General features: G+C 42.6%; 1 protein-coding gene across 2 annotated transcripts in view; it reads left to right on the top strand.

Moving 5' to 3' along the window:
- Positions 1–13,507, top strand: part of DHRS3 (dehydrogenase/reductase 3) — a 32,903-nt gene extending 19,396 nt beyond the window's left edge. For both annotated transcript variants that reach the window (XM_056507882.1, XM_056507884.1), the window contains exons 2-6: positions 2,647–2,790; positions 3,466–3,585; positions 4,287–4,525; positions 5,531–5,656; positions 6,805–13,507. In XM_056507882.1, coding sequence (XP_056363857.1) covers positions 2,647–2,790; positions 3,466–3,585; positions 4,287–4,525; positions 5,531–5,656; positions 6,805–6,889 — 714 coding nt within the window. In that variant the 3' untranslated portion in view covers positions 6,890–13,507. The remainder of the gene's footprint in view (positions 1–2,646; positions 2,791–3,465; positions 3,586–4,286; positions 4,526–5,530; positions 5,657–6,804) is intronic.
- The last annotated feature ends 485 nt before the right edge of the window (positions 13,508–13,992 follow it).

Genomic DNA, 13,992 nt, shown 5'->3' with positions numbered 1-13,992 from the left:
GGCATAAAAAAATATTATATCCAAGAGCTGCATCACAGACAGATGTTCCTCTGACAGGTCCTCCTTTGCTTAACTATCCTTCCATGTATGTTCCCTGACATTCAATGCATCAGTGGCAGCTCCTGGGAATAGGAGGCTGTATGGAAACAGATTGAAGTGAAGAGTGAGGGATCTACTTTTTATTTAGCAATAGCAGTGTGAAGCACTGGAGTATTAGATATGTGAGGGCAGTTTCCTGCCTTACATCTCCTTGTCTGACACTTTATTTCTCTTTCTCTCCTCTTCCTGTCCTACCTTCCATCCCTCTTTAACAAGTCACTTAATTTTTTAGTGTGTGCATTGACTAATCCAACCCTGCAAAAAGGGTGAAGTTCACCCGGATGCAAAACTCTGTGGGCATCAAACTCAATATTTGCAGTTGACATTTTGTGGTGGTTTTTCCCTTCCCTCTCCATGTGGGTTGTGAAAGGGAGAGCAAGTGTGCATGTGCTCACAGCTGAACAGTATTTTGTAAATACTTCCTGAGAGCTTGTGAAATTTCTCACATGTTCTTGATTTCCCTTCAGTTCTGCAGTGTACACATGAAAAATATTCTTTGGTCTAGCCCTGGGATCAGAAGTGAGTAAATAGCCATCAGTTTTACAAGCTTTGAGGAGATGCCAAGCCCTGATGGCCAAGGGTGATATGCTGAGACTTTGGAAGCCAGGCCAGTGCACAAGCTGCAATTTCAGCCATATGCTTTCCTACAGTTTTTAAGTGTGATCACAGCTTTTTTCTTGAAAATCACTTCCCCTGAGATAAGATTTCCCATGAAATGGCTCTGGCATATTTATACATGCTCTGAAGTTTCTGGTTAACCAGATTCATTAGTGCTCTGGAGAATTTGAGAATATAAATCTTATCAGTCTGGGTGTGTTTGTGTTCACAGATGTGCCAATGACATGGAAATGGGATTAATTGTAAATGCAACTCGTTTAGGAAATGGTTGGGGATTTGGGTACTTCTGCATTTCAGCCTTGCTGGGGCACACTGAATGGCTCTTTGACCTTGCCAGAGATTAGTGTTAGTACCAGTTATGAGATAAGCTTAGCTAGTTCTTAAAAATAAGCATGCTAAAGCTCCCTGCCAGAGATTTGTTGTGGGGTAAGAATATTGCACACTTAATTTTTTTTATGTTTATCTTGCTGTTATTAAGTTATTTGCAGGGATTGAGCTGTAAGCAGTGATGCAATTCAGACCTTTATCCCTCTGTTCTTTCAGCTTCTGGAAAACTCAAAGATTCTTTAATCTTTGAAGTTTTAAATGTGCTTATTTTTAACCATTAGAAAATCAATGTACTGGTCAGATTCATACAGACTCAATACACAGTAGTGTGAGAAGGAGCTATAATCCTGGATCACATGTGCTTGGAAATAACACCATTGCTGAGACTGAAAATTTTGCATTTTCAATGTAGCAACCATTTCTTCTTTCTCTTGTGGATCTTGCTCTTAGAGTCACAGAGCAGTCAGCTGATTGCAGTAACATGCTCCATTCAGTAATTTATTTTTTGCAGATCAACAGTGACTCACCATTTATAACATGATGAGAGCTCAGAAGACTTAGTTGAAGAGCAAAAACAATAGATCAGTTCATTCATAGATGTCTTATGTAACAGAGATGAAATTATATTCTTTCCAGCACCCTTAAAAGAAATGGAAAATTAGGTTGTGTACTCAGAAAAAATATTGTGGTTAAATCTGTTTAGCTGCAGATTAATGGTGGTGGAAGCCCCATCTCAAACTTGATGTTTTTGCTTCACTAGAAAGAATTGTACTGGACAAAGCCCCATGATGAAAGTTAATGAACCTGATAACTTTTCAAGTTATTTCTATTTCTGACCTCACTGATGGTGTAGAAATGCAGATAGGGTTGGCTGGTTATGTCTCATTGTAAATCAAATCCATGCTCCATTATTTGAATGTTTGTTCCATGAATATTCAGAATTTTCTCTTTTTTTTTTGTTTTATTTTTACCGTGTTAAAAGGTTAAAAGCAAATGAAATCCTGTAAGTAGGAGCTGCAAAATAAATTAATGTAATAAATTAATGCTTGAAACTTCTCACTTTAGAAGTCTGTAGTAGAATGAACTCTTGTTTGAAATGCACCTGAGACACCAACCTGCACAGCAGCATTGCAAATAATTACTAGGCTGAAAAAACACATTTTACTGCAGAGCAGGTTCTATCTTCAAATGTAAAACAAGAAGTAGAGGACACACCAGCTATTCAGGAAGGTCTGTGGTTTTAGGATTAATTTGTCATTCTGTACATGTGTATAGCAAAAACAGGGAGAGAGTTGAAATGACATGATGCAGAGAAGTTTCCAAATGTTCCATATACCACTCATGTTAGGCTTTAGATGTGATTTTTTTGTTTTAGCTTGTAAGGAATCTGTAAACAGAGGATCAGCAGTGGGACACAGCATCCCACAGGATACTCCCCACAGAACAGAAAGTGATTGCTTGTCTTAAAGAAGCAAAACAACAGCCCTGGCAGTGGAAACACATCCCAGATCTCCATCAAGCACTTGGAGTCAGGAGCAAGTTTTAGTTATTTTAGATATGAAACAGCAGCAGTTCGAGTCTAACAGAAGTTCCTTGCTGCAGATCATCCTGTGGGGTCGGACTGAGAAGTGCCTGAAGGAGACCAGGGAGGAGATCAGGAGGATGGGGACCGAGTGCCACTACTTCATCTGCGACGTGGGGAACCGCGAGGAGGTGTACCGGCAGGCCAAGGCTGTGCGGGAAAAGGTCTGCACAGGGCAGCCCTGCTGGGGAGGGCTGGGGCTCTAAAAACGCAGGGACAGCCCTGCTGGGGAGGGCTGGGGCTCACAGGAGGAGAGGAGCCTCAGCAGGGAATTCTGCTCTGCACCCTGACAGGAGGGTGCAGCCAGAGGGGTCGGGCTCTTCTCCCAGGGAGCAGTGACAGGATGAGAAGAAACAGCCTCCAGTGCACCAAGGGGGGTTTAGATTGGTTATTAGTGAAAATGTTTTCATGGGAAGGGTTGTAAAGCATCAGAATAGGCTGCCCAGTAGTGGAGGCACCATCCCTGTAAGTGTTCAGGACCCACGTGGATGTGGCACCTGGGGACATGGGTTGGTGCTGAGCACAGTGGTGGAGCTGGGTTGATGGTTAACTTGATGATCTCAAAGGTCTTTTGCAATCTTAACAATTCTGTGATTCAGTATTTGATGAGAAAAAAAAATATATTGGGAAAAAAGAAAGGTTACCATGCAGATAAGATTGTACAAAGTCCAGCTACCTCTGTGAGCTGATCCAAAGAATTACAAGGCCCACAGGCAAGAAAGTCAAAAACTATGAAAATAACAATGTATCTGGGCAATAATGGCTATTCAGCTCTAATAGAAATGGCTGATTTGTGAGGAGAGATATCTTTTGTCACTAGTAATTTGCTTTTTGTGCAGGTGGGTGACATCACCATCCTGGTGAACAATGCTGCTGTGGTCCATGGGAAGAGCCTGATGGACAGCGACGACGATGCACTGCTCAAATCCCAGCACATAAACACCCTGGGACAGTTCTGGGTGAGAAAAGCTCCTGTGCCCCAAGGAGTTAGGGTTGGGAAGGAGAGTGACAGATTACAGCCAGTAGGTCTTTCTAAAGGATGCTTGGTAAAACCAGTCTGTCTTGAAAACAAGAGAGAAAAACAGAGTGAGGGGCAAAGGAGAAAAGAGGTCAAAAATAAACTTCATTTTTTCAGTAGTACTCAGTATTATTCACATTCTGTGATTTCCAGTAAAACATTTGATGTCTTTGTCAAAGCCTGAGCCACAGAGGAGTTTCCTGTGTGGTGATGTGAAGGGAACATCAGAGGAGTGTGGGACTACAGGGAAGGGAGCTGTGACACTCAGTCCATTTTGAATCAGACAATAGTAATGAAAAAGAGCTTCTTGTAATTTCATCACTTAGTTGAAGACTTCATCCCATAAAAGTTGTTAAGCATAGAAGGCACTGTTCATGGCCTTTATCTGGGAGTACTGCTTATGTATGTGTTAGGAAAGAGTTTTGTCATGTTTCTACACAAACTTTGTTCACTTAGAATCTCAGAAAATACCAAAGCAACAGGGTCCTCTACTCCTCCTTTCCTGACATAATGAACTGGACACTTGGGCTTGTTGTGTCTGTGTCACCTTATTTTTTTTTTTCAGTCAGTGCTGTTTTTGTTATATCACTGCTGACCAATTTTCTTTTTTCTTTTTCTTCTTTTAACTCTCATATTCTTCAGACCACCAAAGCATTCCTGCCAAGGATGCTGGAGCTGCAGAATGGGCACATTGTTTGCCTGAACTCTGTCCTGGCCTTGTCAGCCATCCCTGGTGCCATTGACTATTGCACCTCCAAAGCCTCATCCTTTGCTTTCATGGAGAGCCTGACCCTGGGGCTGCTGGACTGTCCTGGAGTGAATGCCACCACAGTCCTGCCCTTCCACACCAGCACAGAGATGTTCCAGGGCATGAGAATCAGGTCAGTCCAGGGCAGCTAGAATAAAGCATCTCATTTTAAATGAATCATCAGAATACACTCCTAATTAATGCTTCATTTAGTTAAGAGAATTTGATGTCTCATTTGGCTGCCTGGGAACAGAGGGTCACTTTAGGCCACCTGGGACTCCTCAGACTGGTTCTCTCAGTGTGCTGGGATATTCCTGCAGCCTGTGCTGGGGGAGACATTGACTGCTGCAGAGAGAACTGGAAGCTGTTTTTCCCTGCATGTGTTCAAGCCATACCAGAGAAGGAGGGGAAGCAATCTGCAGTCGAGGTCCTGCAGAAGGACCAGTCTACAAATTACTTGAGAATTAACAGTACAAGTTCCTTCTTTATTCACTGGAATACTTAATCCTTTCCCACTGAAAGGAATGACAGCCACTTACTGAAGTGAGACTATCAGTACCTCCTTTTTACCCCTGTCCAAGAGAACAAGTAATGGCTGTCCAAATTAATCTTTTACAATGGGTAAAATAACCTGTTAATACAGATTGTGCTCTCTTAGTCAAGAAAATCTGCAGTGTCAAGCTATTGCAGGAGCTGGGAAAAGCCTTAGGTTTGGTATTAAAAGCAGTGGAGGAAAATATTTGTCTTTCACCTGTCAAGGATTTGAATCAGGCAAAGAGGAACAGAGAGTAAAAGGAAAAACTGAAAGGACAGCATTTGGTATTGGTTTGCATTCAAATGAAGAAAAGCCCTGAATCAGGGCTCTGATTACTCTCTGCCACTTCTTCCTGAGGGCACCAACATGTGCATTCTTAACTGTTTAGCTAACCCAGCAGTACTGGTTGGAACTGGGATTTCTGCTTTTGGGCTTTTTGGCTGGAACTGGAATTTTCTGCCTCTTAGAGACTTAGCCAGTCCTGGGCATGTTTGAAGGCCAGCAACCAGCAATAACTTACAGTAACAGGACTTGGACAGTGACACCTTAAAGAAGGAACTTGGTTCACGTGTAATTATTTTATTTTTTATTTTCTATATTCAGGTTCCCTAGTCTTTTTCCTCCTCTCAAGCCAGAGACAGTGGCAAGGAGAACAGTAGAAGCTGTTCAGATGAATCAAGCCTTCCTGCTCCTTCCATGGACAATGCATGTCCTTGTTATCCTAAAAAGGTGAGTTTTCCCTTTGCCCAGCAATAGCCTGGCCATGTAGGGAAGGTTGGCTCTGAGGCAAAGCTCAGCCTGAAACTCAGCCTGGAACTGCTCTCTCATCCCTTCCCTGGAGAGACAGTTGTGGAAGCAAAAGGGAGGCACTTTCTGAGATGCTCTCTGGAGATGTTTTCTCTTTGTATAACCCACTATGAAACCACTTTCATTCCCAAAATTTGCATTCCTGAGGTGTAAACTGGATTTTTGTCTAGGGAAATTTCATAATAATTAAGTTACATAGGTAGTTTATGGGGATTTATTAAGTCACTTGTTGGACTCCAGGCTTTATATTGTGCAGGATTTCAGAACCATGAGGCCTGGACATCCCACCTGCCTTTAGAGAGCATTGCCTGTGTTAGATCAGTGAAACTATTAAATCAATATTTTTGTGTATGATCAGGACCAAAATTTTAAGGTCCCTAAGGAAAAAAATCATAACTTCATATCCTTGAACAGCCAAAGAGAAAGGACATTTACTGTTGTGTTTCCCTGATAGTTTGCACTAAAGCCTTTGGAAAAGCTGCTGCAGTCAGGAACTGAAACAAGGCAATGAGACTTCTGTGGAAAATAATTTCAGTATTGCATTTCAAACAAGAAAAAATAATTCACAGTAAATGCTTTGCTCTGAATTTGGGGTAAAAGTTCCCAGAAATTCTGTTGGCAGGAAAAAGGGCTGTTCCCTTTTATTGTAAGGATTAATGGGTTATTTTCCATGACAGAAGCTGTCAGGAGATCAGGTCTCTATCCAACCTTAGAATAAGGAGACCACATGCCTTCCACAACCAGATGGCAGATTAACCAGAGAATTCAGGTTAAATTCCTGTATATCAGAGTATAGTATTTAGAAGGAATAAAACATAATGGTATCTTTAAAGTTACAACTTTTACAGACTTTTTTGGATAAATATTTCTGTAGAGAAAGAGTGGATGGAGCTTTCTCCCTGTAGGTCTCCTCACAGATGGAAACTGATGCCAGTTTTGTCTGTGTCTCTCACTAGCTGATTTTTGAGCATTTGTGTATTTATATGCATAAATGTGTATTTACATATCTCTTATTAGAACAGCTCAAGGGATTTGTCTCATCTGCTCATTTTCTTTCTGCTTTACACCAGCATTCTCCCCCAGGCAGCACTTGAAGAAATCCACAAGTTTTCTGGGAGCTACACCTGCATGAACACTTTTAAAGGAAGAACATAGACCTGATGGCACAAGGACTGTTCTGCAGTGACCCCAGCACAAGCATGAAAATCCTACAGGACTGTGAATCAGCAAGTCTTGGCTTTCAGCCTGTTCATGTGACTTGTGCTGCTCTGAGGCAACACATTTCTTGCAGGTCATATCCATAGTAACATGATCTTTGCACAGGATTGAGTGAGTGGACTGTGGACCCTTGGAAAGAAAAACAGAAAGTGTGAAATGTTTCTCTGATGTTTAATTCTTTAGAGTTCAATTGTTAAATCTACTCATAGTTTTAAGATATGATTTTTTGTTTCTGAAGTGTCTGTGGGCTGTGACAGTGGAGAGGCACATCCCAGCCCAAACACACTCTGTGCCCTCTCTCCAGAGGAGCTGCCACTGGTTCCATTTCAGCTTTTGGAATGGGGAACTTCAAAATTCGAAGAACTAAAAGATATGGACATTTAATGGACACTTCCTTCTCTTTCTTCACTTCCCATCCCATGATGAGGCTGTTCCAGCACACACTGGGGAAGGAGCAAACCACCAAGCAATGTTTTCATTGCTCAAGGCCACCCAGGACTTCTCTTTCTGGGACCAAAAAAGCTGTTGTGCTTCCCCTGTGGAGGCTCAGGCAGCAGTGCTGAGAGTTTAAATAGTGGAAGATTCTTTCTGTCACTGAACTCATATGTGAAATTGTCATTCTGATTTTTTTTGTTCATTTATGATAAAATATAAATATATTTTAGCGTTAATCCCAGATTGCCACACATGTAGGCAGCAGCACATTGGGGATGAACTAAATCTGGAACTAAAGCTAGAGCCTGCTTGTACAAACATGCATTCACAGTCCAAACAGAGGAAAATCCATTGTATCCATCTGCAGTGAGGTGGAATAAGCTCTAAGAGACAGTACTGTCGTGCTCATGAGATGTGAAATTTGGGAGCACATTTAGCAAAGACCTGATTAAATGCATTTCAAATTCATCTGGGAATAAACCCACTGTGTTTTAGGGACATTGAATCAGCCCCTGATCAGCCAAAAGTGATAAATATGCTTGGACTGAGGTGCCAGAAGCAGCCAGACATTATTTATTTTTGTAATGAAATATTCTTTTTGACAGCCTAGGAAGGGCAGCACTGCATTCCTGTGCAAAATGCAGGGAGCAGCACATTGGAGCACAGCTGACAGAGGAATTAATGTAATTGCAATACAGGAAGTAGCAGGTCTAACTGGAGACACCTGAATGAAGTGCCTCAAGGATGGATATGATTAAAGGAAGGAATTTAGGGCTCTTGACTTGAATTTCAAGCTTTTCCATAGATGTCCTGTGAGGCTTGGGGCAAAATGCATCATCTGAAGGAGCACCCTGATCTGCAAAGCAGATATTTCCAGTGTTCCCCTACCTCAGAATTGCAAGTCTGACTACCTAAATGTCTGTCAAGAGGTCAGCAAATTTAAAGAGAGTGTGTTCTAGAAAGGAAAAGCAAAATTTGTTCAGAGACCAAGAGGTTCTACACAAAAATTTAGATAAGGAGAAAACCCATATGTCAAAATACTTAATGTCCTACAAGATATCTGTGGTACAGCAGAAAATCTGGGAGCTGTGTTTAAAACACACCTTTGGTTCTGCTGTGTAGAGTGGAGGTGCAAAGGTGTGAACAGTGACATTAGTGCCAATGTAAGTCATGCAGGTAAGTGACTTGCATGTATTACATGTCAAATGTTTTACATGGCAAGTAAATGCAAGGGATTTCTCCCTTCTGGGGCTCTCCAAGAGGAAGATGCTGCCAGAGTTGCCACTCTTGAAGTCCCTCTGTCTGGGTGAGTGTTTGGAGGGGCTCTCCTGCCTGAGTCAGTGCAGAACTATAACCTGGAGCATTGTCACACCTCTCAACATACATTTTTTTAAATGCAGTTTTCCTTGGATTTCCTGGATGTCTGAGGCTCTCTGGAGAGGATGAAAAGAAACTTCAACTTCTTTGATTTTGACACCCACCCTAATAGATGTTTCCAGCTTTATTTTTTGTCAATTTGTTTGAGAAGCCAATCTCACTGAAAAATCAAGTCCCATGAGGGGAGAACCCTTCCAGGATCTGCCTGGAAGGCTGAAGGTACCAGGTTTATCAGGAGAGGAAGGTATGGTGATACCAACTTCCCTTTGTGCTCTCTGATCCATTCCAGCTCCTCATTAATCCCAGCTGGGTGTGCCAGGCTTGTAGCTGCAAGAAAACTGGTGAAAGAGCAGTGTTCCCTTGAAATTAAACCTCTGTGCTGAGATTCTGTTTATTGGTAACTTCCTAATGCAAATCTGGGGAAAAAAAACACACTCTGGAATCCCCATTCATCACCAAACCCTGTCCCTTAAAGAGATCTGCTCTTTCCCTATCTCCAGAGTTGTCTTGCACACTAAGTGCTGTTGATTTCTTTCTGATGAATATAAACAAGTCAGGATGTGGCTGAGACTCATCACCTCTCTCCTCTCATCCACACACAGAGCTCCTTCTCTCTTCCCCCAGGGTCCCAGAGCAGGCAGCAGGTCAAGTTGCAGTCACAGTGGGGGAGAGGGTTGCAGCAAAGGAAAATAATGAGGAAAACATTGACTTTGCTTTTCAGATAGCCAGGAAAAGTTGGGTGAGAGGGTTCCCTCCCTGGTGAGTGCTGTGAGACAGTGTGGTCTCCATCCAGTGACTGCAAATGTGGATGGAGACACTGAAGACTTTTTTTCATAGAAAGGCTCCTCTGGAATGCCTGCTGAGGTCTGCTGGGACCTTCCCACATCAGGCTGGTGTTGGGTAATCTTGAAGTGCTGCAAATGTGGACAAGCTTTGTTGAAGCCCAAGGCCTTCTCTGAGGAATTTCCGCCCTTTGACTTATTTTAATTTTGATTTTCCCTGCTCTCTCTGCTGCCTCCTGCTCTCCACTGCACAATTTTTTTTTTCCTTCTGTTTTCCTATGTCATCACTGCACTTTTCTGTGCCACCATCTTGAAGCCAGATGTCATACAAGAGTCTGGAGTCAATTGAGATCAGGGTATCCATTTATTATCCTGCTGGAGGAATCCAGGAGCAGCTGCAGGAACAGGTCACAGGAGCTTTACTGGCTCCAAACTCTGAAGAAGTAAAAGAGTCTTCACTATTGCTCTTATGCAGGAGATTGCTGCTGGTTTAAAATTTGAGTGATAGAGAAACATGAGCTGGTTTGGGACATGTTTCCCTGACAAAAAAAAAAAAAAGGCCAAATTTAAATGGGAGGATTTTTCAGTTCAAGCTGGCTTCAAGGGCTGCTGTTTATATGGAGTGAATTTCAGCAGGCAGGGCAGGAAGAGGAGGAGTCCTTTGTATCTGATTCCTTATGTTGGATATTTCATTTTTTTATGAGAAAAAAATGGCACCCTCATGTACCCTTGGTGAACTCAACAAAGGTTGTTCCAGCCATGTCCCTGCCAGTGGCACCATTTCAGCAGCACAACAAAGAGGAGTGGGCCCTGAAAGTGGGAGCTGCACCTCCCCACTCACCCATTGTTCTGTTGAGGTTAAAAAGCAATAGAGTCTGTCCCTCAAGTTCTTCTAGAACTGCACAGAAAGTGCCTGGGCAAGTGTTTCTGATGTTTGCAGAGAAACTTGTTGTACTTTTATGTAATGTGTTAATTAGTGTGGGTGGGTATGATCAGATCTAGTCTTGCAAGCCTTTCCGACAACTCCCTGAGCACTCCCACCTTCAGATATTAACAGATAGCACTTGCAAAAGCTCCCAAAGCCCCAGTAACAGACTCAATGCAGGCAGAGCATAAGTGGGTGCATGTGTTTCAAAGAGAACACATCTGCTTGTAGCAGATGAACGTGGCCTAGTGCCTTCCTGGAGCTGAAATGCAGCTCTTGAGAAAAGAATACAGGGTGATCCTTGGATCATCTCTTTTGTTTTTATTTCTTCATGTGGCTTTAATAAATTTAATCTAGGTGACAGCCACTTCTTTGACAGCACTGGTTCTGAGGTTTGGGGTAAAGCAAGATTATATCAAATGCAGTATTTTTCATTTTTACCAACCACCAGCCCTGAGAATGAGAATATTCTGCACTGTCTGCAGCTCTCACCTCCCCAGCACTAAGATCCTGGTATGTTTGAGTCTGAGCAAACCTGTCAGTCACCAGCAGCAGTTCCATTCTCTAGGAACAGAATCCTCTTTGACCTAAAGCTTTTCTGCAGGAGATGTTGAGCCATGAGTAGTGGCAGCCACAGATTCAGGGACTTAGAGAAAGACAAGAGGAAAACCAGAACTTCACCTGCTCCCTGCAGCTCATTCCCTTCTATCCTGTGTTTCCTGGGGGAAGCTCACCTTTGCTATGGGCACTGTTACATATTAGCACAGAAAAAAAATAAGGCAAAGGTGTGATGATTTTTTTATGCATTGTATAATGATTTTTTTTCTGTGTAAAACTAGAACAATTCCTCCTTAAATGAGGGAAGAAAGCACCGTGATTGGAGTTGGAGAGTGCCTGAAAAGTATATGAGAATACAAAATAGAAGATAAGATGCAATCTTAGGGGGAGTGTGATGGCCCTGAACAGAGGCAAGATGCCACCTTACATCCCTGGAGTTACATAATAACTGAGCCGTGTGACTTCCAGCCAAATGCAAAGTCTATAAAAGAAGCCCGTTGTTGCTCCTGCTCATTCCAGTGGGTCACCGTGCCCTAAAAAACAGTCAATTAATTTTGTAGCTTGCTGGCTTGGAAACTCCAATATGCTGGTAACTAATGGCTGACTCTTGTTTTTTTTTTTGTTTTTTTTTGTTTTTTTTTTTGAGGGAGGGAAAGCAGCCCAAACATGTAAAAACAAGGGGCAGTTTGACTCCCTGCTCACTTTTTCCAGCTGCAGGGACCATCCATCATGTGGAGGTATTACAAGGACACGTGGTTCTCTGGCTTGTGTCAGTAATCATCCTGACCTGGTGCTACTAGGTAGATATGGTTCTATTTCCTATTTTTTTCTTAAGCAAAAGCATTTTTTAAATATGATTTTTCTTTCTCTGAGTTAGTTGCCTCTGTATTGTACAAGCTTTTCACAGACAGGCATCCTACCCATGAAGTTCCCCTATCTATGCTGATCAAATGATAATTTAAATAATACAGAAGTGTATTCTTCCTTCCCCAAGCCATGTGGAGCTAAGGAGAGGAACACTGTTGGGAGATCAATGCCTTAATCCATCTCAGAAGCCTGCTGGCCTCTCTCTGAAATGCCCCTGGCTCCCAAAATTGTCTTCCTGCAGGTCCCTGGGGCATTTGGCACCGAGTTTGGTTTCCTGAGCAGGTCACTGTCACAGTGCACTAGTACAGTAAAGGCTGCACATACAAACTCTGAACAGATGGATTTAAACTTCTGGTCCCACAGGACACTCTTGAAAAATCCAAATTAAAGGAGGAGGTGACATCAGGTACCCAGAACAAACCCAAGCACTGAGGGAGGGCTCTGCTTGTCCATAGGTGCCAGGGAGCTTCAGAGCACAGCTCCCACCTCCTGCCCAGACCTGGCCCCTGACTGGAGCCTTGGAGCACCATGTGCACAGCCTGGCCATCAGGAGTGCTTGAACTGAGATCTTCCTTAATCCTTCAGCATCAGGCACTTTGGGTGGAGCCACCAGCTGCCCTTGGGCATCACTGGTGATCTGATCAGCGTTCCCAGACACGGGGCTGGCACATGGCAGCACAACTTCAGCCAGGAGATAAGGAGGCAATTCCTTCCTTTCCAGCAAAGTCAGGTATCAGTGCCTTTGTGCAGAACTGAAGTAAGTGCAGAGTGAGAGGGTTTCTGGGGTGTTCTGGCAGCATCAATACTGCTGGCATGTGGAATAAGAAAAAGGGCTCATGTCAGAGGGGTGTTAACAGAAGATAGAAATGGCAATAATGGAAAACAAGTGGTATCCAAACATGTCATTCCTGTTCCCAGAGCCTGCTGATTCCCTGCAGTCACAGGAAATCAGTTCACTCCAGTCTTACACCTCCTTCCACTCTGCCTACTACAAGTAGCAGCAGAGGTGACAAGCTCATGATCTCTGCTCTGTCAACTGTTAAATGTAGCAAAATAGCTGTAAAAAAAATAAAATAATAAATCTATCCATCAGAGAACAAAGCAATTCTTTGGGTCAGTGTCAGCCATAAAGAATGGAGGAGTCTCTCAGTCCCAGGAAAAGGAGCCACAGCAGCTCCAACCTGATTCCTTGAGGCCACATCTCCCCTTGTGAACAGCAATAAATGTGGAGGAACATGCTTGACTCAATTCAGCCATGGGATTAAACAGAACCACAGATCAGCCTGGCTCTCTTCTTCCCAGCAATAAATACCTTGTGCTCTTTCCTGAACTCCCATCAGAGCTGCAAATTCATGGAGAGCACTTGTGGAGCCAGGCAATATTTTACTCCTGTTCTAAGGACTGAGCAAAGACAGGGGAGAGAGACACGAGCAAGCACTGCCACGTCTGCATTGCTGGCTCAATAGTCTGTAACTTTCAATATTCTGATATTTCTGACTATTCAGTAGAAGCAATCTGACATGTTTCTCAACTGTCTGCTATAGCCAAAAAACCTTCTTCACCCACATCAACTGTTACAATATTTTTGAACCTTAAACCACATTCAGTTTCTCTGTTGTCCTGTTGTTTTAGCTGAGGTTTAACAAGCATGTTAATCAAATTATCAAACATAGCCTTGAATTTCTTTAGAAGTGATCTGATGCTGATGTAGAAAAAGAATTCAAAAACTCCAGTGTTGATGTTCTGTAGCAAAAGGTTCTACATATGTTAAAAAGCACATAAATCATTTACAAAAACTCAATTTAATTGTGCAATAGAATGCTCTGCTTCCATCATCCCAGGAATACAATACTGAGCCTCCTGACCTCATTCTGTTTTACACATGCAGAGTCAAAGAATCTTCATTTCAGTTTTTTAAAATAAATTGCAGAATTACACATTTTCTTATGTAAAAACTACTGCTTGGCTTTGAATTCAGGCAAGTACACACAGCTCTGACCCCACATCAATTCTGAAAATAATGTTAATTCTTTCAGATTCTGGAGCCCAGGATTAAGGAGATGTCACATTTCCTGTGATGCAACGTAGGAGGTAGA

Source organism: Oenanthe melanoleuca, chromosome 21 (assembly GCF_029582105.1).
Source record: "Oenanthe melanoleuca isolate GR-GAL-2019-014 chromosome 21, OMel1.0, whole genome shotgun sequence".
NCBI classification, from domain to species: domain Eukaryota; kingdom Metazoa; phylum Chordata; class Aves; order Passeriformes; family Muscicapidae; genus Oenanthe; species Oenanthe melanoleuca.
The sequence above is the reverse complement of the archived record's forward strand: the minus strand, read 5'-3'. Positions and strand labels throughout refer to the sequence as shown.